The sequence below is a fragment of the Scyliorhinus torazame genome, chromosome 11 (genome assembly GCF_047496885.1).
Source record: "Scyliorhinus torazame isolate Kashiwa2021f chromosome 11, sScyTor2.1, whole genome shotgun sequence".
In the NCBI taxonomy this organism is placed as follows: Eukaryota; Metazoa; Chordata; class Chondrichthyes; order Carcharhiniformes; family Scyliorhinidae; genus Scyliorhinus; species Scyliorhinus torazame.
In genome coordinates, this window is record NC_092717.1 from 32,945,975 (window position 1) to 32,972,650 (window position 26,676).

The window sequence follows — 26,676 nt, forward strand, 5'->3', positions numbered from 1 at the left end:
AGAGCTCAAGCCAGGTGGCAGGCTCTGCTGCAAAAACTAAATGGCAGGTGGGATATAAGGAAGTCAAACACAGAAATGAGGGTACACTCCAGAACATAAAGTCGCAGGAGGTGCAGAGATGGAGAGGGGTGAAGTCACAAAGGCACCTGCAGAAGGGGGACAAAGATTTTGAAATCAATGCGCTTGGAGATTGGGAGTCAAGGTTAGCAGAAGACGGGTGAAATAAAACAGATTGACAATGTGAAACAGGCTGCAGGTGTAGTGCATTGCAGGAGTTTTGAGTTGCAAAGGATGCAACCCGAAACGGTAACGAGGACAGCACTGGAGTAAATGAGTGCGCCATTATCGGGGGCTTGGCTAATACTCTCTGCGACATTAGAAGCAAGTACAAAATACAGGTGGGTGACACTATGGAAATGTGTAATCTTTTGTGGTGACGAGAACGTGGAATTTTAAGTTTGGCTCTGGGACAGAAATTGAGGTTGGGCATTGCCAGGTAACGAGTAATGGAATAGGATTGAATGGTGCTGAATATTTGGTGGAAATAGAACAGCATGGGTTTGGTGTTGCTGTTAATGAGCTGAAGCAAGTATTGCTTAACTAGAATTTGATGATCACCAAGTACTTGGAAGACAAAAGTGGCTAGGGTGCAGATGAAGATGGGTGTTGTCAACATCAATGGATGTGGATCACACACAAACCCCCCTCATGTTGGGGCAGCACGGTAGCCTTGTGGCTAGCACAATTGCTTCACAGCTCCAGGATCCCAGGTTCGATTCCGGCTTGGGTCACTGTCTGTGCGGAGTCTGCACATCCTCCCCGTGTCTGCGTGGGTTTCCTCCGGGTGCTCCGGTTTCCTCCCACCGTCCAAAAGATGTGCAGATTAGGTGGATTAGCCATGATAAATTGCCCTTAGTGTCCAAAATTGCCCTTAGTGTTGGGTGGGGTTACTGGGTTATGGGGATAGGGTGGAGGTGTTGACCTTGGCTAGGGTGCTCTTTCCAAGAGCCGGTGCAGACTCGATGGGCCGAATGGCCTCCTTCTGCACTGTAAATTCTATGATCCATGATCTATGTTCCTGCTCAGTTTTGACCCCAGACACCTTTGAATATTTTTTGCTCTATTGAAGGTAATATAAAAAGGAAAGCTGTTGTAAACTCTTCCTCACGCAAACCAAATCAATAAAAAAAGATTAATAAATAAGTAATTGAAAATTGGTGTATGGCCTATTTTGACCCCAATGTCTAGTTAGGAAATATACAGTAATACCGCCAAATACATGGACCATGAAATAAATACAGAAAATAATGAAAAAAAAGATGGGTTAATGCTGCAAAAATCTTAAAACAATCATCTCTCTTTTCAGATGCTGACACACCCCCTGTGCATTTTTAGCTCTAATCTTCAGGTTTTGCTTTAGTTACTCTTCACTTTTTCGTTCATGGTCACAAAATCATCAATAATTAATCCTCTCTTTCAAAAACACACTTAGCCGTAATCAATTCTGAAATAATCTTCATATCACCCTCCTGATTCCATCAATAATTATCTTTTCTGTTGAAATTGAATGTTTTTAAAAAAAGAAACAGGTTCTCCTCGCCTTCCTGCCTCTGCAATCAAATTACAACCTCATTTTCAGTCATAATCAGTTTGCTTCTAACCAACTTGGTAACTATAACTGATATGATAAATATCAGGCTCAAAATACAATAGACAACCAGGCAGGACACAGAAAGTAAGGAGAATTGATAAAGGAAATAAAAGGGCAAAGAGAATAATTCGTGGGTACGAAGACTCAGAGGGAGCGAGGGGGAAGGGAGCAGAGGGGGAAGGGAGCAGAGGGGGAAGGGAGCAGAGGGGGAAGGGAGCAGAGGGGGAAGGGAGCAGAGGGGGAAGGGAGCAGAGGGGGAAGGGAGCAGAGGGGGAAGGGAGCAGAGGGGGAAGGGAGCAGAGGGGGAAGGGAGCAGAGGGGGAAGGGAGCAGAGGGGGAAGGGAGCAGAGGGGGAAGGGAGCAGAGGGGGAAGGGAGCAGAGGGGGAAGGGAGCAGAGGGGGAAGGGAGCAGAGGGGGAAGGGAGCAGAGGGGGAAGGGAGCAGAGGGGGAAGGGAGCAGAGGGGGAAGGGAGCGAGGGGAAAGGGAGCGAGGGGGAAGGGAGCGAGGGGGAAGGGAGCGAGGGGGAAGGGAGCGAGGGGGAAGGGAGCGAGGGGGAAGGGAGCGAGGGGGAAGGGAGCGAGGGGGAAGGGAGCGAGGGGGAAGGGAGCGAGGGGGAAGGGAGCGGAGGGGAAGGGAGCGGAGGGGCAGGGAGTGAGGGGGAAGGGAGCGAGAGGAAGGGAACAAGGGGAAGGAAGCGAAGGGAAGGGAGAGAGGGGAAGGAAGCGAAGGGAAGGGAGAGAGGGGAAAGAAGAGAGGGGAAGAAAGATAGGGGAAGGGAGGAAGGGAGCGAGGGGGAAGGGAGCGAGGGGGAAGGGAGCGAGGGGGAAGGGAGCGGAGGGGAAGGGAGCGGAGGGGAAGGGAGTGAGGGGGAAGGGAGCGAGGGGGAAGGGAGCGAGAGGAAGGGAACAAGGGGAAGGAAGCGAAGGGAAGGGAGAGAGGGGAAGGAAGCGAAGGGAAGGGAGAGAGGGGAAAGAAGAGAGGGGAAGAAAGATAGGGGAAGGGAGGGAGGGGAATGGACAGAGGGGAATGGACAGAGGGGAAGGGAGGGAGGGGAAGGGAGTGAGGGGGAAGGGAGCGAGGGGGAAGGGAGCGAGAGGAAGGGAACAAGGGGAAGGAAGCGAAGGGAAGGGAGAGAGGGGAAGGAAGCGAAGGGAAGGGAGAGAGGGGAAAGAAGAGAGGGGAAGAAAGATAGGGGAAGGGAGGGAGGGGAATGGACAGAGGGGAATGGACAGAGGGGAAGGGAGGGAGGGGAAGAGAGAGAGAGAGAGGGGAATGGACAGAGGGGAATGGACAGGGGGGAAGAGAGAGAGAGAAAGAGAGAAATGGTGTCAGAGAGCTAGAGGACTGTAAATGTTTGTGCATTTGTTCAAAAAAGGCAGGGGATAAACCTGGCAACTATATGGTAGTGAGCCTAATGTCAGTGATGAGGAAATAAATGAGACTTAGAACAACATTGGTTAATAAATGATAACCTGGACAGATTACTTAAGGAGAAACTATGTTTGACTAACTTGATTTGAGTTTGTTAACAAGGTATTAGAAAAGCGTACATGTGCTGAGCACAATTATATCAGCACATAGACATTCAAAAGGCATTTGATAAAGCATCACATCATAAACATGCTAACAAAATTGAAGCCTATGGGATCAAAGGGGTTGTGGCAGTGTGAGATACAAAACAGGCTAATGGACAAAGCAAACAGATCTACAGATTGAAGGGAAACAGAGGGGGGTGAAGTTCCCTGTTGTATTAGCTGTGTTGATTTTTTACCGACTTTCTTCTTGGCCTGGCATTATTTCAAAGAATGCAGATGATATAAACCTCAAACATAGGCAGCAAATTTCCACTCCCATTTTCATTGGGTGTGTTCGGTGATGGAACAGAAGATCTCGTGAGATACCCAAATTGATTGTGCAGCAACGTAAAAGCATGACAAGACTGTCTTCCCCACCCCCTCCTGTCGGTGACCTAACGAGATTCATCATTTCCATACATGGACATCTCAGTTTCAAGCCTCGACACGCCTGAATCCACCCCCACCCACCCCAATAAGTCCATTATGTTGGCAGAAGGAAAGACCGGAATGAGGGAAGACCAGCATGAATCTCCCAAGCCATGCACCTGGTGAACAGACTCCCTGGAGCACAGGTAGGTCCATCACTCTGGTGGGAGGGGTTATGCCCAGGGGGGTACAGCGGGGCAGGGGGGGGGGGGGGGGATTTATCATAGATTATCATAGAATTTACAGTGCAGAAGGAGGCCATTCGGCCCATCGAGTCTGCGCCGGCTCTTGGAAAGAGCACCCTACCCAAGGTCAACACCTCCACTCTATCCCCATAACCCAGTAACCCCACCCAACACTAAGGGCAATTTTGGACACTAAGGGCAATTTATCATGGCCAATCCACCTAACCTGCACATCTTTGGACTGTGGGAGGAAACCAGAGCACCTGGAGGAAACTCACGCAGACACGGGGAGGATGTGCAGACTCCGCACAGACAGTGACCCAAGCCGGAATCGAACATGGGACCCTGGAGCTGTGAAGCAATTGTGCTATCCACAATGCTACTGTGCTGCCCTATGCTGGTGGTGTCCTGGCTAGCTTTGGTGCATAAGGACAGCCTTTAACGATGGCGCCCCAATCATCTCTTCACTAAACTAGTCCTCCCTGACAGTGTGATGTCATGGGGTCCGCCACTTGCCTTATTTTTCCTATGTGCTGGACAATACAGCAGCAAAAGCTGCTATTGCGGTCAGCAGCTGCAATGCTATTTTTCACGCATGCTATCGGCCTTTGCAGATACTCATGAAAATCCGCCCGTAGTAAACAGTGGCGAGGATAGCAAAAGGCTTCAGAAAGACAAACAGGGACTGATAAAATGTGCAGACCAATAGCAGAAGACTTTGACTTCAGAAAGGGGATGTGTTTTGATAAGAAAAAAAGAGGAGAGACAATATCAGTTAAATAATCATATTTTATAGAGGGTATAGAAATGCCTGGGTGTGCACAAATATTTCCAGGTAGCTGGACAAGTTGAAAAGGCAGTCTCAAGTGCGGTGCATTAATGTCACCGCTTCCTGGTTTCCAATAATTATGGAGGACAGACAGAATCATATGCTGGATTTGTCAAAAGAAGGATTTCTAACTAAAGAAACCATGGTGACAAGGGCTCATCTGCAGATGGATTTTTGAGGGTGCAACAATCACAGGAATAAAATGGAGACTTGGGAAATCTTCTCTGGATCTCTCACCCTTACCTGGAGATCCTTCTTAGGGATCTGAGGTAGTTGATCTTCCCTAAGGATGGAAGGGAGGGGACAATCTGGCCAAACACACCGGCAGGTGTGGCTGGAAGAAACCAAGGAAATTAGCAGAACTGCAGTCCTTTCAAACTGGAAATAGTGCACCATGATGATCAGTCTGTTTTACAGATTTTTGATCCACAGGTCAGTCAAGAGCTATGGGGGAAGTGGAGGAAGGTCACAATCAGACCAGCCATGATCTCATTGAAAGGTTCAAAGAGCCAAATGTTTAACAACTTCTTCTATTTCTTAAATTTTTATCAAGGACCTCAGCGGCCTTGATAAGTGGAATAACACTTTCATGTGCAAAAGTCAACACTCAATTAGTCAATATTAGAAACATAGAAAATAGGAGTAGTTACATCCTCAAAGAATTCCAGTGGATTGGTCAAGCATAATTTCCCTTTAGTAAATCCATATTGACTCTGTCCGATTCTACCACCGTTTTCCAACTGTACTGCTATTAAATCTTTTATAATGGACTCTAAGGCAGCACGGTGGCGCAGTGGTAGCACGGCACCGAGGTCCGAGGTTCAATCCCAGCTCTGGGTCACTGTCAGTGTGGAGTTTGCACATTCTCCCCATGTTTAGGTGGGTTTCGCCCCCACAACCCAAAGATGTGCAAAGTAGGTGGATTGAACACGATAAATTGCCCCTTAATTGGAAAAAATGAATTGGGTACTCTAAATGTTTTTTTTTAAATAAATAAATAATGGACTCTAGAATTTCCCCCACAACTGACGTCAGGCTGCCTGGTCTATAACTCCCAGTTTTCTCTTTACCTTTCTTTTAAACTAGTGGGGTTTCATTAGCTACCCTCCAATCCGTGGGAATTGTTCCAGAGTCTATTGAATCATGGTTGACCACCAGTACATCATTTGGTTGGTCAGCCATTTCTTTGCTCCCCATTATAAATTCCCCTGTTTCTGACTGGAAGGCACTTACATTTGTCTTCACCAATCTTTTTCTCTTCACACACCTATAGAAACTTTTAGTCAGGTTACTATCATAAGCTTACTCTCGTACACTATTTTCCCCTTCTTAATCCCTTGGTCCTCCTTTGCTAAATTCTAAACTTATCCCAATCCTCTGGTCTGTTATTGCTCCTGGCCAATTTGTATGCCTTCTTGGATCTAATACTATCGCTAATTTCCCTTGTAAGCCAGGGTTTGGCAACCTTTCTCGTTTTAATTTTGCGGCAGACAGGAATGAACAATTGTTGCAGTTCACCCATGCGCTCATTGTCTGTCCACCGTCAACCCTTTAAGAAACATTCTCCAATCCACCATAGCCAACTCTCACCTCTTACCATCGTAGTTTCCTTTATTAAGATTCAGAACTCTCGACTTAGAATCAACTACGGCACTTTCCATCTTGATGAAAAATTCTCTCATATTATGGTCACTCATCCCCAAGGGGTCTCGAACTAGATTGCCAATTATTACACAATACCTAGTCTAGGATGGCCAGTTCTCGAGTTGGTTCCTCATCATATTGGTCCACAAAACTATCCTGTAAACATTCCAGGAAATCCTCCTCTATGGTATTGTGACTAATTTGATTTGCCAAATCTATATGCAGGTTTAGTCTCCTATAATTACAAATGTTCCTTTATTGCATGCATTTCTAACTTCCTGTTTAATGCCATTCCCAACAGCATCACTACAGTTTGGAGGTCTATCTACAAACCCCACTAACATTTTGTGCTCCTACCCGTTTCTCAGCTCTACCTAGATTCCACATCGTCAGAGCTAATATCTTTCCTCACTATTGCGTTAATTTCCTCTTTAAACAGCAATGCAACTCCACCGCCTGTTCCATTTTGTCCGTCCGTCCTAAATCGTGATTACCACTGGATGTTCAATTCCCACCCCTGGTCACCCTGCAGCCATGTCTCTGCAATCCTGATATATCATAACGGTTACATCTATTTGCATGATTAATTCAGCTACTTTATTGCAAATGCTCCGTGTTAAGGCGCAAAGCCTTGAGGCTCATTTTTTTTTAACATTACTTGTCCTGTTCCCACCATTTTTCACTGTGGTCCTGTTTGATTCTGGCCCTTGATTTCTCCACCTTTCACTCTTCTTATTCCTCTTTGTATTTTATTCTTATCCTTGATTCCCCCCTCCTCTAACTCCTTGCATAGGTTCCCATTCCCCTGCCATTTTAGTTTACACCCTTTCCCTGCCGTTGTTCTTCTCTGCTGTCCACACAAACCATAACTAACATTCATAACTCTCTGCTTTCTCTCCTTGCAGAAGAGTGCACAACTTTAGGGAGGCACAGATACCCAGGCTGGCATTGTCCACCCAGGTCCAGTGAGAAAGAGATTTTATTTCAGGAGGCAAAAGATGCCAGCAATAATCTTCTGTGAATGGGCGGCAAGGTGGTGCAGTGTTTAGCACTGCGGCCTCGCGGCGCTGCGGACCTGGGTTTGATGTCGGCCCCGGGTCACTGTCCGTGTGGAATTTGCACATTCTATCCATGTCTGCGTGGATCTCACCCCCACAATCCAAAGATGTGCAGGGTAGGTGGATTGGCTTCGCTAAATTGCCCCTTATTGGAAAAATTAAAAAAACACGTTCGTTAAAATTCTCAGCCTCCCGAGGCACAGTGCTCACACATGTCCAGAGCGGCAATTTTGGCTTTAAATCTAGTGACAAGGCTCTTATCTCTTTCGAGCTTGATTTTTGCTCTGCCCTAAGGCTGAGAAGGCAGTGGGTCTTGGCATTGCTCCAGTTGGTGGCTTCAGTGTTGTTGCTCTTCTTCAGTGGCGCAAGATACAACCTTGTAAGCCGCGCCATGCCATGGTGAAAGCCGGCAGCAGGGATGTCTAGCAAAAGGTGAGAGAAGTCTAAAACAGATGAAGTGACTTCCAAGCGGTTGGCAATCCTCTGTCAAGCATTGAAAGTACTCTGAGTGCTGTTAACAGGCTCTCGCCTGACCATGGCTGAAGCTCTTCAGTTTCACAGATCAGAGATTTCCAGTCTGTCAGTTTTGCTGAAAAGGTATTCCCAGCTGTGCACTTACCAGCTCAGGAAATGGGTCCGTGCCCATTAAATCTAGAATCCTAGGTTAAAACAGACTTAGTTGCTTATTAGAATATTAAAATGTATCAGCCAACAGTTGTGCAGAGAGTGGGGTGTTCCTTGTTTGCCATGAAACATGGAATAGGGCAGGAATTACAACGGATGTGATTCTCCCCCAAAATTTCTAAGTTAATTTTGTGGTGGGTTTTCAGGGAGTTTCCCGCTGGCTCTGCTGGCAAGTTCCCCACTGCTATTCAATGACACTTAGTCACTTTTTTGGGCCCTGGGGGGTTTATCACCGATTTAGACCATACTTAGAATTTCTTTTAGCACTGGGGAGCTGAACTCCGAGATTGTGCCGCCATTTTGAAAGGTTGCCCCAATCTCTAAGTGAGCTCTCATACCTCTCACCCATGGGCAATGTTACCCCCAACACACATGGACACTACCCCACACCCCCCAAGTGAGGACATCCTGTTATGGGTCCCTGGGGTTCTCCCTCTTCAGGCCCCCCAAGCTCCCTTAGAGCACCCCCTCTCTACTAGGACCCCCACCCGTCACTCTTCCCGGAGGTCCTACTTACCTGCCCTCCCCCATCCTTCAAACCCCCCCTCCACTTTTGTTTCATGGGCATGGCCCCCCTCGTCATGACCCTTGGCAGTGCAGTCCTGGCCCTCGGGCACCCTTGCACTGCCATGCTGGCACCCAGGCAGTGCTCCTCCCAGTTTGGCAGTGCCATCCAGGCACCTTGGCAGTGCCAGGGTGGCAGTGCCAAGGTATCAGCTGGGCAGTGCCATGGTGCCCACGCTCCAGGGGGGAAGTCAGGGGGGCCACCCTGCACTTACCTGTCTCCGTTGGCCTGGGAGACATCCCCGGGTGCAGTTCCGCCTGGTCCACGTTTATGTGGACCAGCACTGATCGGTGCCCGGCTGCAGCCTCCCTGTGGAAGCCCGAGAATCAAGGGAGGCCGGTTGATCCCGGGTAGGTACGTCGTAAGTAGGTTTACGACCTACATACGCGAGTGCCATTCGGTCCGGCCCATTTGGGGTGGAGTTCCGACTCCGGGACTTTGGTGAATCTCACGAGGCACGGAGGCTGTCGGGAGGCTCGCTGCAGGCCGCCCGGGATTCTCTGGTCGCGTTGTGCTCTCGCTTGAGCGCATTGCGGCCGGAGAATCACGCCCAATATCTTTTTTTAGTGGATTTAGCTCCCTGCACGCACCCAAATCCATGCCTTTGAGAAATGTTCCCATAGAGTACAAAAGATGTACTCTTGGATGGGCTACAACTTTATAAATCAATGGTCAGCTAAAGTAGTTTGTTCTAATTTTGAGCACCACATTTTACGAAAGCTATCAAGGCCTTAGAGAGGGTGCAGGATAGATTTACCAGAACAGCACCACGGATAGGGGCATCAGTTACAAGGACAGACTAAACAAACTGTGTGGTTCATCTTAGAAATTGTACCTGGAATGCTGAGGTTCTGTTATGGGGAAAGGCTGGATCTATACCAATTGGAGTTTAGAAGAATAAGAGGTGGTCTTATTAAAACAGATATTTGGAGGGGGCGGAGAGTGTTTTGCCTCATATGGGAATCAAGCACTGGGGGCACAGTTTCAGAATAATTGGGCCTCCTGTTTATGTCTGAGATGACAAGCAATTTCTTCTCTCAAAGGGTTGTAATCTTTGTGATTCTTTGCCCTAGAGAGTAGAGACTGGATCATTAAATATATTCAAAGGCGAGTTAGATAGACTTTTGATCTACAACGGGAGTTATCAAAAGTCAACAGGAAAGTGGAGCTGAGGGCATGATCCAAATCAGCCATGATTTTATCAAATGGTGAAGCAGGCTTCAAATGCTGCATCACCTATTCCTGCTCCTATTTTTTATGCACGTCTTATGCTCTTTCAGGGGTGAATGTACTGGGAGTTTTAATAGATGCGCTCAAAATTTTGAAGGATGTTTAGAGGACGAATACAGAAAAACTTTCTAATGGCCAAATAATTGATAATCAGAGGACACAGATTAAGTTAACTGGCAAAGGACCAGAGGAAAGAGGAAAATATTTAGGATATGGAATGCATTGCCTGAAAATTGTGTTGGAAGTAGATTCAAAATAGAAACTGAATAAATATTTGAAGTGGAAACATTTTCACGGCTGTGGAGAAAGGGATTAAATGGATAGCTCTTTCAAAGAGCTGGCACAGATGTGATGGGACGAATGCCCTCCTACTGTGCTGTTTAGTTCTAGCATTCCTCTTTTGTCATATCTTATTCACCCTCAAAATCGAAAAGCAATGCTTTTACTTTGTACATAATCATTCAACGATCTAAATAACTACCTGTTTGGTTGAGTCCTGTAGGCCAAATGTGCATATTTCATAGAAAACCCGAGAATGGAGAAGGAAATGAACACCTTGAGAAACTGATGATACTGGCTTGGTAACGTTGTGGATTCCTAAGCAATCCTTCATAAGAAAAGGAAAATGAAAATGATCCGTGTTTCAAAGCCAATTCTACATATTATCTGCTAGCCAATGGTATTTTAACAATTTACTGAAGGAGAAACATTTTTAATATAGTTACCACAAAATTACTATACCGCTTTTATGATAAAATCATCTTCTAATAGAACAGTATAGATCAATATTAATAATACGTTAAATATTTTGCAGCTTTAGGCTCATCTCATCTTAGCTCAATGCTAGCTCTCTGAACTGAATTAGAAGGTTTTGAGTTCATGTTCCCACACTGACACTTTAAAACAATATTGCGGAATGAGATACTGCTAAAATACTGGCTTTTGGGTGAGACATAAGAAGAAGCCCGTCTGCTAGTACAGGTGGATGCAAAATAAGTCATGTTGCACTATTTCAGGAAATGCTGGGAAATTCTTATGGTTTCTAAACCATTTGTCCCTCCACTGCTCTATTAGAAAATCATTTGTTAATTTATCACATTGCTGCTTGTAGGACTGTGTGCAAATTAGCTACATGAAAATAGTCATTACATTTCAATGGTAATTCTTTGGTTGTGTCTGGTAGATTCAAGGTTGAGCTCTTTTATTGATTCAGTTTTTCTAATATGGTTAGAAAAAACTGTTCTTTGGTCACGACAGCTCTTCGCTTCATTCTTCACAGCGAACCCAATGATACATAAAGTCAGAACTAAGTCTCAAGTCACCTTCATAGCACAGACCAGCAGACTTTGTTATTGCTCGAGACTCCTGCCAGCAGCCTTTACCATCAATCCTCATCTCTCTTGCTGTGTGATAGGCAGTGTACTTGTGATATTCACTCTGTCCTGCCTGGATCCGCACCACGCCTCCTGCTTTCCCCCAGTCTCTGTATCCACCTCAATTTATCTGGCCTCATCGTTAGCCAATACACAACAATATTTAAGAAGATTACATTGGATTTTACAGCACAGCAAAGAGACCATTCAGCCCAAAATGTCTTTAACGAGGTTTATGCTTCCACGTGAGAATCCTCCCACCTTTATTTGATCTCACCCAATTAATATTTCCTTCCATCCCCTTTCCCCCTTACTTACTTACCTAGCTTCCCCTTAAGTGCATATGTACACAAGTAAAATCTACAGGTCGTTAACAGATGAAAGTTGTTTTTAGCTCACCTTCACAAGATTTAAACAACAACGATAAGATTCAACTTTAATAGCTGGCAAAGGGTGAGACAAAAATTTCAGGAACACTTTCTGACTTTTTCCTTGAAGTATTGGGCTAGCCTGCGCAGATTTCGAACTGTGGGAATACAAACAGCAACAATAATGTTTCCCAAACATGGCACATTACCTTTACGGTCAGAATAAAACTTGACAGCTGCCAATATTTCAAAACAAACATTTTTCAGTATTACTCAAAATTATTTCAATACGATAGATAGGCTTTCAGTAAAACGTTTCCTCAATATTGCCCCTGGAAATACATCTGGTCATAATTTGCTGTGGCAGAGCATCTAACGGTGCTGGTTCGACCTACCCTTGCCTGCTTAAGTTTAAAAAGTTTTTGCATGGCAAGTTTCTGAAAGTGTGAGGTGATAAGATCACAGGAGGGAAACCGGGCATCTGGAACTCGAGTGAACAGAGCAAACAGCTCTGTATCTCCTTAACCAATCAGAATGATAGATTGTGAAATTCATAAAGACTGAGAAGGAGGCATAAAATAGAGTGGGTGAATTCAGTGCTAAATCAGGCGCAGGCAAAGAAATAGAACATAGAACATAGAACAATACAGCGCAGTACAGGCCCTTCGGCCCACGATGTTGCACCGAAACAAAAGCCATCTAACCTACACTATGCCATTATCATCCATATGTTTATCCAATAAACTTTTAAATGCCCTCAATGTTGGCGAGTTCACTACTGTAGCAGGTAGGGCATTCCACGGCCTCACTACTCTTTGCGTAAAGAACCTACCTCTGACCTCTGTCCTATATCTATTACCCCTCAGTTTAAAGCTATGTCCCCTCGTGCCAGCCATTTCCATCCGCGGGAGAAGGCTCTCACTGTCCACCCTATCTAACCCCCTGATCATTTTGTATGCCTCTATTAAGTCTCCTCTTAACCTTCTTCTCTCCAACGAAAACAACCTCAAGTCCATCAGCCTTTCCTCATAAGATTTTCCCTCCATACCAGGCAACATCCTGGTAAATCTCCTCTGCACCCGCTCCAAAGCCTCCACGTCCTTCCTATAATGCGGTGACCAGAACTGTACGCAATACTCCAAATGCGGCCAAACCAGAGTTCTGTACAGCTGAAACATGACCTCCCGACTCCGGAACTCAATCCCTCTACCAATAAAGGCCAACACTCCATAGGCCTTCTTCTCAACCCTATCAACCTGGGTGGCAACTTTCAGGGATCTATGTACATGGACACCTAGATCCCTCTGCTCATCCACACTTTCAAGCACTTTACCATTAGCCAAATATTCTGCATTCCTGTTATTCCTTCCAAAGTGAATCACTTCACACTTCTCTACATTAAACTCCATTTGCCACCTCTCAGCCCAGCTCTGCAGCTTATCTATATCCCTCTGTAACCTGCTACATCCTTCCACACTAATCGACAACACCACCGACTTTAGTATCGTCTGCAAATTTACTCACCCACCCTTCTGCGCCTTCCTCTAGGTCATTGATAAAAATGACAAACAGCAACGGCCCCAGAACAGATCCTTGCGGTACTCCACTTGTGACTGTACTCCATTCTGAACATTTCCCATCAACCACCACCCTCTGTCTTCTTTCAGCTAGCCATTTTCTGATCCACATCTCTAAATCACCCTCAATCCCCAGCCTCCGTATTTTCTGCAATAGCCTACCGTGGGGAACCTTATCAAACGCTTTGCTGAAATCCATATACACCACATCAACTGCTCTACCCTCATCTACCTGTTCAGTCACCTTCTCAAAGAACTCAATAAGGTTTGTGAGGCATGACCTACCCTTCACAAAGCCATGCTGACTATCCCTGATCATATTATTCCTATCTAGATGATTATAAATCTTGTCTCTTATAATCCCCTCCAAGACTTTACCCACTACAGACGTGGGGCTCACCGGTCTATAGTTGCCGGGGATGTCTCTGCTCCCCTTTTTGAACAAAGGGACCACATTTGCTGTCCTCCAGTCCTCTGGCACTATTCCTGTAGCCAATGATGACATAAAAATCAAAGCCAAAGGTCCAGCAATCTCTTCCCTGGCCTCCCAGAGAATCCTAGGATAAATCCCATCAGGTCCCGGGGACTTATCTATTTTCAGCCTGTCCAGAATTGCCAACACCTCTTCCCTACGCACCTCAATGCCATCTATTCTATTAGCCTGCGGCTCAGCATTCTCCTCCACAACATTATCTTTTTCCTGAGTGAATACTGACGAAAAATATTCATTTAGTATCTCGCCTATCTCTTCAGACTCCACACACAATTTCCCATCCCTGTCCTTGACTGGTCCTACTCTTTCCCTAGTCATTCGCTTATTCCTGACATACCTATAGAAAGCTTTTGGGTTTTCCTTGATCCTTCCTGCCAAATACTTCTCATGTCCCCTCCTTGCTCGTCTTAGCTCTCTCTTTAGATCCTTCCTCGCTACCTTGTAACTATCCATCGCCCCAACTGAAACTTCACACCTCATCTTCACATAGGCCTCCTTCTTCCTCTTAACAAGAGATTCCACTTCCTTGGTAAACCACGGTTCCCTCGCTCGACGCCTTCCTCCCTACCTGACCGGTACATACTTATCAAGAACACGCAGTAGCTGATCCTTGAACAAGCCCCACTTATCCAGTGTGCCCAACACTTGCAGCCTACTTCTCCACCTTATCCCCCCCAAGTCACGTCTAATGGCATCATAATTGCCCTTCCCCCAGCTATAACTCTGCGGTGTATAATAAAGAGGGAAATAATGTCTAATGGAGAGAGAGAAATACAATGAAACAGAGGAAAATAAAACCATTTAAAATTATATATTTTTAAAATATCTAGCAGCTAAAATCTGAAGGAATGATACCCCACAGTGCCATAGGTCATTTGGCATTCGCGAACACTCACGCAACTAAAGTGTCCTTGACTGAAATAGATTTTAAAAACTGAACTTGTGAAGTGAGTTTATTTTCAGTCTTCTAATGCATTTCACTGGTGAGGCAAACAGCAAAATACCCTTTATTGTGTGATTAATGGCGGGGAAGTACAAATTGAACCCCACATTTTGGATATCTGAGGTAACTGCGTATCTGCCTATTGGCTGAAGTTGCTGTGTTGTTTATACATAAATGACAGCAAGTGCCATTAAACTCACTGTGATTTCGACAGCATATTAGGGTCCCATATCCTTTCATGCCTACTTTAATTCAACACAGAAACTACTATTTAAAAAAAGTTGCACGACTTCCGGTTGCGGCGATGCCCAGCTAAGCCGCACGTTTCGGCGGCTCCAGCTCAAACGGACGTTCGGGCTCTTTTAAGAGCCCTAACGGGAAATTTTTTCAGGACGAAACCCGGTGTGGGGTGAGTCAACAGGGAGTCCGCCCCCCCCAACGAAACAGAAAAATATCGGCGGCGGTGGCTATATCGCGAAGAATCCTCGAGGAAAGGGACAGGAGGAAAAAAAAAGCAAGATGGCGGCGGAGAAAGCCCAGGCGACATGGGGGCCCGATCAAGACGAATTCTTAAGAAGGTGTGTGGAGCTACTTAAGAAGGAGGTGCTGACCCCGATGCTACAGGCATTTGAGGGGCTTAAGGAGGCACAAAGGACCCAGGAGACGGAGCTCCGCGTGGTGGAGCAGAAGGTGACGGATAATGAAGACGAGATCCTGGGCCTGGCGGTCAAAACACAGACGCACGAGGCGCTCCACAAAAAGTGCATTGAAAGGATTGAGGCTCTAGAAAACAGAGCACGAAGGAAGAACCTTTGGATCCTGGGTCTTCCTGAGGGAGTGGAAGGAGCGGACTGCGGGGCTTATGTGAGCACGATGCTAAGCTCGCTGATGGGAGCTGAGGCCCCTTAGAAGTGGAGGGGGCTCATCGGGTCCCTGCGAGGAGACCAAAGGCGGGAGAACCATCTAGGGCGACAATCGTGCGATTTCATCGCTTCAATGATAGAGAAGTGGTTCTGAGATGGGTCAAAAAGGTACGGAGTAGTAGATGGGAGAATGCGGTGGTACGGGTGTACCAGGATTGGAGTGCGGAGGTGGCGAGAAGGAGGGAGAGTTTTAATCGAGCCAAGGAGGTGCTACACAAGGTGAAGTTCGAGATGCTGCAGCCGGCGCGACTATGGGTCACGTACCAGGAGAGACATCACTACTTCGAAACGGCGGAAGAAGCATGGACCTTTATTAAAGACGAGAAACTGGATCGGAACTGAGGGACTGATCTTAGAGGGGAAATGACACTGTCGATGTATATAGGGATGTAAATTGGGAAGGGGGGGGGACGCTAAGAAATGTGGGCGCCGGTGGGGGGAAAGAAGAGACAGAGGCGGGGGATGAGGAATGGGAGTGGGGCGGTAGAGGGAGCTGCGCCACAAGAGGCGGGACAACTACAGAGAATACGGGGCCTACTGTCCTTCTTCCCGCGCCAGAAAGGTGATGGCGGGAAGGCGCAAGGTAGATGGAAGTTCCCCACACGGGGAGGTCAAGGAGTGAGCGGGAGAAGCCGGGGTCAGTTGAAGTCAGCTGACTTTCGGAAGTAATATGGGGGGAGCAATCATGCTAGATGGGGATCTTGGGGGGGGGGGGAGGATAACTGGGTTGCTGCTGCAGAAATCAAAGAGGAACTGGTTAAAGAAAGGGTGGTCGGGGCTGGAATGCGCCACCTGGGAAACGGGTGGGAGCACGGAATCGGGACGTGGGACTGGCCTAGAGAGGGTGATCGCTAGCCGACACGGGAAGGGGGCAGGTAGCCTCCCAGTGCGGCTGATCACGTGGAACGTGAGAGGCCTAAATGGGCCGATTAAAAGGGCCCGAGTGTTCGCGCACTTGAAAGGACTGAGGGCAGACGTGACTATGCTACAGGAGAGGCACCTGAAGGTGGCGGACCAAGTTAGGTTAAGGAAAGGATGGGTGGGACAGGTGTTCCATTCAGGGCTGGATGCAAAGAATAGAGGGGTGGCCATACTGGTGGGGAAACGGGTATCATTCGAAGCTAGGAGCATTGTAGCAGATAGTGGAGGCAGATATGTGATGGTGAGTGGCAGGCTGGAGGGAACGGAGGTCGTGTTGGTTAACGTATATGCCCCGAATTGGGATGATGCGGGATTCATGAAGCGGATGCTGGGACGTATCCCGGACCTGGAGGTAGGAAATTTGATAATGGGGGGAGACTTCAACACCGTGCTGGACCCAGGGTTAGATAGATCTAGATCCAAGACCGGAAGAAGGCCGGCAGCGGCCAAGGTGCTTAAGGGGTTTATGGACCAAATGGGGGGAGTGGATCCATGGCGATTTGTTAGACCGAAGGCCAGGGAGTTCTCCTTCTTCTCCCATGTTCACAAGGTGTACTCCCGGATAGAATTTTTTTGTTTTGGGAAGGTCGTTGATCTCGAGGGTGGAAGAAACTGAGTATTCAGCCATAGCTATCTCAGATCATGCCCCACATTGGGTGGACCTGGAACTAGGAGAGGAGAGGGAGCAGCATGCACTCTGCCGATTAGATGTGGGATTGTTGGCGGATGAGGGAGTCTGTGGAAGGGTGCGGGGATGTATCGAGAGATACCTGGAGGCCAATGACGACGGGGAGGTCCAAGTGGGAGTGGTATGGGAAGCACTAAAGGCGGTGGTCAGAGGAGAGCTGATCTCCATCAGGGCCCACAAAGGGAAAATGAGGCCAAGGAAAGGGAAAGATTACTGGGGGAAATTTTAAGGGTGGATAAAGAATATGCGGAGGCTCCGGAGGAGGGACTATACAGGGAGAGACGACGACTCCAGACGGAGTTCGACCTGCTGACCACTAGGAGGGCGGAGGTACTGTGGAGGAAGGCACAGGGGATGAGATATGAATATGGGGAAAAGGCTAGTCGCCTGTTGGCCCATCAGCTGCGAAAGAGGACAGCGGCGAGGGAGATAGGGGGAATTAGAGACGAAAAGGGAGCTACGGTGCGGAGAGCATGGAAGGTAAACGAGGTGTTTAAGACCTTTTACGAAAGACTTTATAGGTCCCAACCCCCGGAGGGAAAAGAGGAGATGCGGCAGTTTTTGGACCAATTAAGGTTCCCGAGGGTGGAGGAGCAGGAGGTGGAAGGCCTGGGGGCACCAATTGGGGTGGACGAAGTTACCAAGGGGCTGGGGAACATGCAGGCAGGGAAGGCCCCGGGACCAGATGGGTTCCCGGTGGAATTTTATAGAAAATATGAGGACTTGCTGGCCCCGCTGTTGGTGAAGACTTTTAACGAGGCCAGGGAAGGGGGGACTCTACCCCCAACAATGTCGGAGGCGACGATATCGCTAATTTTGAAGCGGGATAAAGATCCGCTGCAGTGCGGGTCCTATAGGCCTATTTCACTACTAAATGTAGACGCCAAATTGCTAGCAAAGGTGGTGGTGCGCGAAGACCAGACAGGATTCGTAAAGGGGAGACAACTAAATGTTAACGTGCGACGGCTATTAGGGGTGATAATGATGCCCCCAGCAGAGGGGGAGGCAGAGATAGTGGCGGCAATGGATGCAGAGAAGGCATTTGATAGGGTGGAGTGGGAGTATCTATGGGAGGTGCTGAGGAGGTTCGGGTTCGGGGCCGGGTTTGTTAGCTGGGTCAAACTCCTCAGTGGGGCCCCAACGGCAAGTGTGGTCACAGGTCGGCAAAGATCGGAGTATTTCCGACTATACAGGGGAACAAGACAGGGATGCCCGCTATCTCCATTACTGTTCGCGTTGGCAATTGAACCACTGGCCATGGCGCTGAGAGACTCCAGAAAATGGAGAGGGGTGATTAGAGGGGGAGAAGAACACCGAGTGTCACTCTATGCAGATGACCTACTGCTGTATGTGACAGACCCAGTGGGGGGGATGACAGAGGTCATGCAGACATTGAGGGAGTTTGGAGATTTCTCGGGATATAGGCTTAACATGGGAAAAGAGTGAACTTTTTGTGATACACCCTGGGGACCAGAGTAGAGGGATAAATGGCCTGCCTTTAAGGAGAGTGGAAAGAAACTTCCGATACCTGGGGATTCAGATAGCCAGGAGCTGGGGAACCTTGCACAGACTTAATCTGACACGATTGGTGGAACAAATGGAAGAGGATTTCAAGAGGTGGGACATGCAGCCACTGTCACTGGCGGGCAGAGTGCAGGCAATTAAGATGATGGTCCTCCCGAGGTTCCTATTTGTATTCCAATGTCTCCCTATACTGATCACTAAGGCCTTCTTTAAAAAAATAGACAGGAGCATCACTAGCTTCGTGTGGGCAGGGAAAGTTCCGAGGGTAAGGAGGGGGTTCTTACAACGTAGTAGAGACAGAGGGGGACTGGCGCTGCCGAATTTGGGCGACTACTACTGGGCCGCCAATGTGGCGATGATCCGTAAATGGATGATAGAAGGAGAGGGAGCGGCGTGGAAAAGATTAGAGAGGAAGTCCTGTAAAGGGACGAGTCTAGAGGCGCTGGTGACGGCGCCACTACCATTCTCACCAAAAAAATTTACCACGAACCCAGTGGTGGCGGCAACATTAAATATCTGGGGGCAATGGAGGCGACAGAGAGGTGTGCTGGGTGCCTTGGTGGGGTCCCCAATTAGGAACAACCATAGATTTGCCCCAGGGAGAATGGATGGAGGATTCCAGAGCTGGCACCAGTTGGGATTTAGGAGGGTGGGAGATTTATTTATAGACGGGACGTTTGCGAACTGGGAGCGTTGGAGGAAAATTATAAGCTGCCCCGGGGAAATTTCTTTAGGTATATGCAGGTGAGGGCGTTCACAAGACAACAGGTGAGGGAATTTCCATTGCTCCCGACACAGGAGATCCAGGATAGAATGCTCTCGGGGGTGTGGGTCAGGGAGGGTAAGGTGTCAGAGATATACCGAGAGATGAGAGAAGAGGGGGAGGAGCTGGTGGGCGAACTGAAAGGAAAATGGGAAGAGCTCGGGGAGGAGATAGAGGAGGGTCTGTGGGCGGATGCCCTAAGCAGGGTAAATTCCTCTTCCTCGTGTGCCAGGCTTAGCCTGATTCAATTTAAGGTGCTGCATAGAGCACACATAACGGGAGCAAGGTTGAGCAGGTTCTTCGGAGTGGAGGACAAGTGTGGGAGGTGCGGCGGAAGCCCGGCAAACCACACGCATATGTTCTGGCTGTGCCCGGCACTGGAGGGGTATTGGAGGGGAGTGGCGGGAGTGATCTCGAAAGTGGTGAAGGTCCGGGTCAAACCAGCCTGGGGGTTAGCTTTATTTGGAGTTGCGGATGAGCCGGGAGTGCAGGAGGCGAAAGAGGCCGATGTCGTGGCCTTTGCGTCCCTAGTAGCCCGGCGTAGGATTTTATTCATGTGGAAGGAAGCGAAACCCCCCGGACTGGAGGCCTGGATAAACGATATGGCGGGGTTCATTAAACTGGAGCAGATTAAGTTTGCGCTGAGAGGATCGGCTCAAGGGTTCACCAGACGGTGGCAACCGTTCCTCGACTACCTAGCGGTACGATAGAGGGAAGGTAGATGACCAGCAGCAGCAACCCGGGGGGGGGGGGGGGGGGGGGGGGGGAGTTTCATTTTCTGTTATTTGGTTAGTTTACCATGTTAGTTAGTTACTCTTTATTAGATTGCAGTTATCATGTTACTTGTACTGTTAACTTTTCTTTTTGTTTGATGTGTAAGGGGAAAAATTGTGAATGAAATATGTCAATAAAATATATTTTTTTAAAAAGTTGCACAAAAAAATTATACATGGTTCAAAAGATATTTTTCCAGGTAGCATTTCCATCTTAGTCCCCAGCATCATAGGGTACGCAAACAATGCTCTTCAAGCCTTTAGTTCAACCAAGATATTTGAATTTAGTACAGGATATCTGAAGTCGGCTGCTCTTTCCAAGGGCCGGTGCAGACTTGATGAGCCAAATGGCCTCCTTCTGCACTGTAAATTCTACGAATATCAGGATAACTGAAACATTACTGTTGAAGTCTCATCAGCAAAGTAACCTTGCCAGGTAGCTACTGGAGGGTGGGGAGTGGAAGTGCAAATAGGGAAGGCCAGGTGGAAGCTGGGTTGCTCTGCTGCAGCTTTGCTTGGTCACATCAAATAGCATCACCAGGGACCTATCTATCCTTTCATTGTAAGAAGTCTTACAACACCAGGTTAAAGTCCAACAGGTTCATTCGGAATCACTAGCTTTCAGAGCTGATGAAGGAGCGGCAATCCGAAAGCTCGTGATTCCAAATGAACCTGTCGGGACTTTAACCTGGTGCTGCAAGACCTCTTACTGTGCCCACCCCAGTCCAACGCCGGCATCTCCACATCATGGCTTTCCTTTCACTGGCAGAATAGTATTATGAGCTTAAAGACAATAAGTAAGCAAAAATCAGGGCAAGGAACAAGGATCTGTTGTGATAATTTATAGCTAAATTTTTCCCTTGAGACAAAGGTGTTGAGCCAGTTTCTCAGCAATTTGTTAGGCCATTTCAAAGGACAGATAAGAGTTAATCACAGTGCTGTGGATCTGGAGTCACATATATCAGGCCTGGTAATGATAGCAGATTTTATTCTCTTTAAAAAAGGATGTTAGTGAGCCAGATATGTTTTTCTTTGTTTTTTTAAATGGCATTCCAGTAATACCATGGCCACTATTACGGATAGTAGTGTTTTATTCCAATTTTTGTGCTTAATTAATTGAATTTAAGTCCTTCTGCCGAGGGGTGTGATTTGAAGTCGTGCCTCTGGATCCTTAGACCAGGCCTCTAGATTACTAATCCAGTAAAATAACCAGGGTGCTGCCACATCCCTTATTTTTGCCAAAAAAATCATTAAAAATAATTGAGAAAATGTATAATTCATTCACTTTGAACAATGGATCTAGAAGAGAATTTTGTTTTTTTAGAAAGACATTGCAAACTGTTTTGATACCTACAATGGAATAATGAAGTTACCTCAAGGTCTACATGTCTAAGGACTAACATTCACGATCGACACCAAGTGTAGACAAAAGAATCTGATTGGTTAAACTATCCCAAGAAGATGGCTTTAACATATTATGATGAATCAAAAGAGGCATTGTTTAGGTTCTATTGATGAGAAATAGTATTTTGGCATAATCCCGCATCTAAATTAGAAACGGTGATCGCAATGAGAAATCCCCACTCATTACATTTCTGAGCAGATTTCAATATATTTTCGGATCAGTGGTAGCTGCTGATGATAGGGAAGGCTGGTCACAGCCTGGTCTGCAAACTCAACCAGGTCCATAAGATTCCTTTTGCCCTAGAAAGAGAAAGATGAATGAGATACTGTTTAGGTATTCAAAATATCTCTTACATCAAGTAAACCATAGAGTATATGCTAAAGACAACATTTGAAATCAGGGTACCATCACCATTCAACTGTGCAAGATGCCAAAAAAAGATTGCCAAACTGTTACTTTACATCACAAAAAAACTGTTTGTGTCATAGACAAGTGGTATCAGTACAATGATGGAGTGCACGAATATACTAACAAAGATGGAATCTCTTTTTAGATTGTTATATATAACAATCTGTAAATGTTACAACAGTTGCACAACATTATTATTTCAACATGAAATCCAAAAGTGTTGAAAACAAACACAGGTTTTTCATGAGCCATGTTGAAAATGTACCTGTGCTTGCTGTAGAAGTAGTTACAACTGACTTCCAGTGTCGACATGTAGAAGGAGGTCGCATTTAAGGTAGCCCCCGGTAAAGTCCTTGGTTTTTGATTCTTTTCACCCGGTTCCAGAGGATAATTGGTGGATGGATTCATCCCATTTGAGAGCCTTTTGTGTGAGGATGTCAAAAGGCGCAAGAAAGAATATTGGGACGAAAGGTGTCAGCGGGAGCCCTTCTGAGGAACTGAACACTGTGTGGAATCCCGCTGGATTGAAAATGGCGAAGGCAAGCTCGTTGGGTGGGGTCACACCTATTACAGTGGACATGCAGAAACCTCAGGATTGTGGGGTTGCCTGTCATGAGACCGACTGAATATTTTGAGTCAATGTTTATGAAGTTGATGGGGAGGAGGATCAGGTCTCCCCACCCCATCGAGCTGGATTGGACCCACCGGGTGAAACCACGGGCAATTGAGCCACAAGCGGTGATAGCATGTTTTCACAGCTATCGGACAAAGGAGAAGCTTCTGAAGTGGGCCAAGGAGAATCGGGAGATTTGACGGGAAGGCAGCTGTATTCGAATATACAAGGATGTCATGGCGGAATTGGCAAGGAGACGGGCAACCTTTAACAAGACGAATTCAATGCTTTTCAAGAGTGGTGTGCAGTTTGGTGCGGTGTACCCGGCGAGGCGGAGGACGAGGCATAATGCTGAGGACAATTTCTTCCAGTTGGCGGAGAAAGCAGAGGTTTATATTAAGGCTCAAGGACTTGGACTGAGCTGAGTGTGTTTGAAAGAGACTTTGCCTGTGCTTGGGACGGGTTTGTATGGGGACGTTTGTTGTATAGGTGTGTGTTTTGTCTTATTTTTCCCTTCTTCCGCTTCTCCCTTTTTCTTTTAAGTAAAGAGTTGCTTTTACTAGAAATTGATGTGTTTGGTTTGGGGCTTTTTCTTTTTGTTGAGGTGTTTTCTCTTTTTGGTGGACATTTGCGGTTTAGAGGGAGTATTTGGCTGGGAGGAAGGGATGGGGTGTTTGGTAGATTCAGGATCGTGGGAAGGGTGGGGGAGTGTGGTGGTTTGGGTTTGGGTTTATTTATTTTGTTAGTTGTTTATTTGAGTGATGTAGGTACTGGCGGGGGGGGGCCTACGTTGATAGCAGGCTCAGGTTGGCTAGTGAATGGGAGCGAGGTGGAGGGAAGTGCTGCGGTTTGCTGGACCTGTTTAGGCACGTTTCGATGAGCCTAGAAGGTGGGAATGGAGGGGAGAGGTGTTGGTTTGAGGAAATTTCTGGGATAGGGAGGGAGAAGAGAGGCAGTAGAGTGCTGATGGTGACTGGGGGCTGTTCTTTGTACCATATGGTGGGTGGGGCTGGCTGCCATCGTGGGTGGGCTCTGGTTTTAGAAATATGTGAAATGGAGGGAAGTACCCCTCACGGTGGAAATGGCTGACTTGAAGGTGGGGGAGGTAACGGACCCCATGTTCGATTGGTTACGTGGAACCCAGTGAACCGAGTGAGTTTTCCCTCATTTTAAGAGTTTGAGTGCTGATGTGGTGCTTTTGCGGGTGAAGGATCAGATTGGGTCTATAAGGGTTGGGTGAGACAGGTGTTCCACTAGGGCTTTGACTGCAGAGCCTGCTCGATGGTAATACTAATTAATAAAAAAGTTCAGTTTCAGATGGGGATGTGGTAGCGGACCAAAGCGGTAGGTATGTTACAGTTATAGGGACGTTGGATAGCTAGTCGGTGGTTTTAGCGAGCGTGTACACTCCAGGCTGGGACAAGGTAGCGCTCATGAAGAGGATGCTGGCTGCCATACCAAACGCAATACCGGGCAGCACGGTAGCAATGGTCAGCACTGTTGCTTAACAGCTCCAGGGTCCCAGGTTCGATTCCCGGCTTGGGTCACTGTCTGTGTGGAGTCTGCACATTCTCCCCATATCTGCGTGGGTTTCCTTTGGGTGCACCAGTTTCCTCCCACAGTCCAAAGATGTGCACGTTAGATGGTCTGGCAGGGGCAAGGAAAGTGGAATATTCTGCGATAGTGATATCAGGTCACGCTCCGCACGTGGTGGATGTGGTTTTGGAGATGAGGCAACCTGCGTGGAGTTTGGATGTGGCACTGTGGCATCCTTTTTTCTGGGTAGTGGAGAAATTGATTTTGTCTTTTATTTGGGCAGGCAATGGCAACTGCAGTTGCCTGGTGATGACAACTGCTTTGTAAGGCTTCTGTGAGGTCTTTGTTGTCAAACACTCACAACCGCAGTTTGTAAAAGGCTGGTCCAGTGAAGGATCTGCTAGTCAATTCTGATCTTTAGAGAGAGGAGACTACCAAAGTACGGGAAGGGCTCAACATAATCCAGAATCTCTCCTTTAATATGCATGGGGGGGGGGTGGAATATTTGGCTGACCAGGTATGGGTTGATGGGAGTTTTGTTTTGGCAAAGTTTCTTGTCTGAAGAATTTAAGAGATCAAGAGTGGCTTGAAAATCTGGTGCAGTGTAGGAAACAGCACTGCAGTTATCCGCAAACTGTAGATCATGATATCGATGGTGGTCAGTTTAGTTTTGGCATTTTCATCTAGACTGTATTTAATACTGACACCAGAGAGCAGTTAATCTTTGCTAAGGCGAATAGCCACCGTGAGGTAGATTGTGAATAGTATGAGGGCTATCACACAGTCTTGCTTAACCCTAGTTCGGAAACTGGCCTCTTGCCTATTATCGGGAAAATCCAGACATGCATTCCCCCGAATCAGCTACTTCCCGTGGCTGAGAAAATCAGAGACATTGTGGCTTTAGGCCTTCCGGGGAACCTCTGACATGATATTTGTTGCCAGACAATCCCAAACAAAATGTCAAGAACAACACCAGAGAGACTCTTCATTGATTTCACTGACCTCGCTTAAGCATTTGACAAAGCAAAGCCCAGTAAATGGATTGTGCTACAACGATTTGGATATACCAGAAATTTCATCGCAAATCTGCAATTGCTTTACAATGATATGAGTGCAACTGCCTTGAGTGGGTGATCTGAAATGGATGCCTCCAAAATCCAGACTATAATAATATGAATAGTATCAAAATGCAAATCTTATGTCATTGATATTTTCTTCACGCTCCTAAATAAATGATCTTAGTTTGGTATTCACCTAGCTTAAAAAAAAACATGGAGTTTCGTGCAGGAAGGATTCTGTTCAAAATCTTAAAAATGCAGACTAATAAATACTACTCGACAAATACATTAAAGGCACAATTGCTGCATTTGCCAAATCATTAGGAGTAAAATAGAAAACAGATGCACATCTGCAGCAAGTGCAATTTAAATTCAATTGTTCGATAACCACATACTCTAATTTCTTTAAAATGGTCAGACTCAAGGAGTGCCCTTGTGGAATGGCAAATCAGTATAGCATGTACAATAAAACAGAAAATGGAGAGAAGCAAGTTCATCATTTATGGTTTACATGCTGGGTATTGTTAGAAGAAAAGTATCAGAAGCTACTCTCCTATATCTCTGAAGCCGTACTGAATGGCATTGGCATAAACCTGGCAGCTTCTCTCTTGCATCATTCTTATGGATTGTGGTACAAAAGGACAACAAAAAAAATCTCCATTTAAAGTAGTATTGAAGTTTCGGATAATTACATTCAACCGTTATGTAAGTAACAGTATTGCTAAAACACTCTTATCTGAGAACTTATAACCTGATGCACTCATCCAAACAGAGCAAGACATGAAAATATTCCACTGTCTTATTCGCTGTGTGATAACAAGAACAAGATTTGTTCTTTGAAAAAACAAAGTCAATTTCAGAAATGTTTTCAGACCTAATAAATAAAACAGGGGTAGTAATTACCTTTGCTTCAACTTCCTTGATAAAAGTACACGTATACTCCATCGAGTGCGCTATCTCTGTGGCTCTCTTGTACATCTTGTAACTCTCCGGGCTAACCTGTTCTAAGTAGACAGTGATGGACTCATGGATGCTGAGATAGCTCAAACGGAATGATATATCCAGGGACAGAAGATAGAGAGCATTTCCTACGCTCTCGGGCAGAATCTCACTAGCCTACGAGAGAATTAAAAACCTTAAAATAAGTCACAAATATAATCATTTCCAGCAAGACATTAGAAAACTACCGGGACGGATGCCAAGAGCAGTTTATTACCTCAGTGCGTTCTGAAGTGGCTTTTATGCTCAATTTCACAAAATGAAAAGCTGCTTTAGCTACAGATCTAATTCTGTGAAAGATCAAAACATTTACTTCCAGCAAAAACTATTTGAATTGAATTTAGTATTTCAGATATCTTAGGCAAATATTTGTTAATTTAGAGAGCAAATCCTTCTATTATGATCCTGAGACAAATGTACACATCTTTCCTCCACTGAATTGCAAGACCACACCAAGGGTC

General features: G+C 46.5%; 1 protein-coding gene across 4 annotated transcripts in view; it reads right to left on the reverse strand.

Moving 5' to 3' along the window:
• Positions 1-26,676, reverse strand: part of rttn (rotatin) — a 294,394-nt gene that overhangs the window by 182,354 nt on the left and 85,364 nt on the right. For all 4 annotated transcript variants that reach the window (XM_072467133.1, XM_072467134.1, XM_072467132.1 and 1 more), the window contains exons 12-15: positions 26,120-26,332; positions 21,788-21,900; positions 11,623-11,749; positions 10,332-10,457 (exon numbers count right to left, since the gene is read on the reverse strand). In XM_072467133.1, coding sequence (XP_072323234.1) covers positions 10,332-10,457; positions 11,623-11,749; positions 21,788-21,900; positions 26,120-26,332 — 579 coding nt within the window. The remainder of the gene's footprint in view (positions 1-10,331; positions 10,458-11,622; positions 11,750-21,787; positions 21,901-26,119; positions 26,333-26,676) is intronic.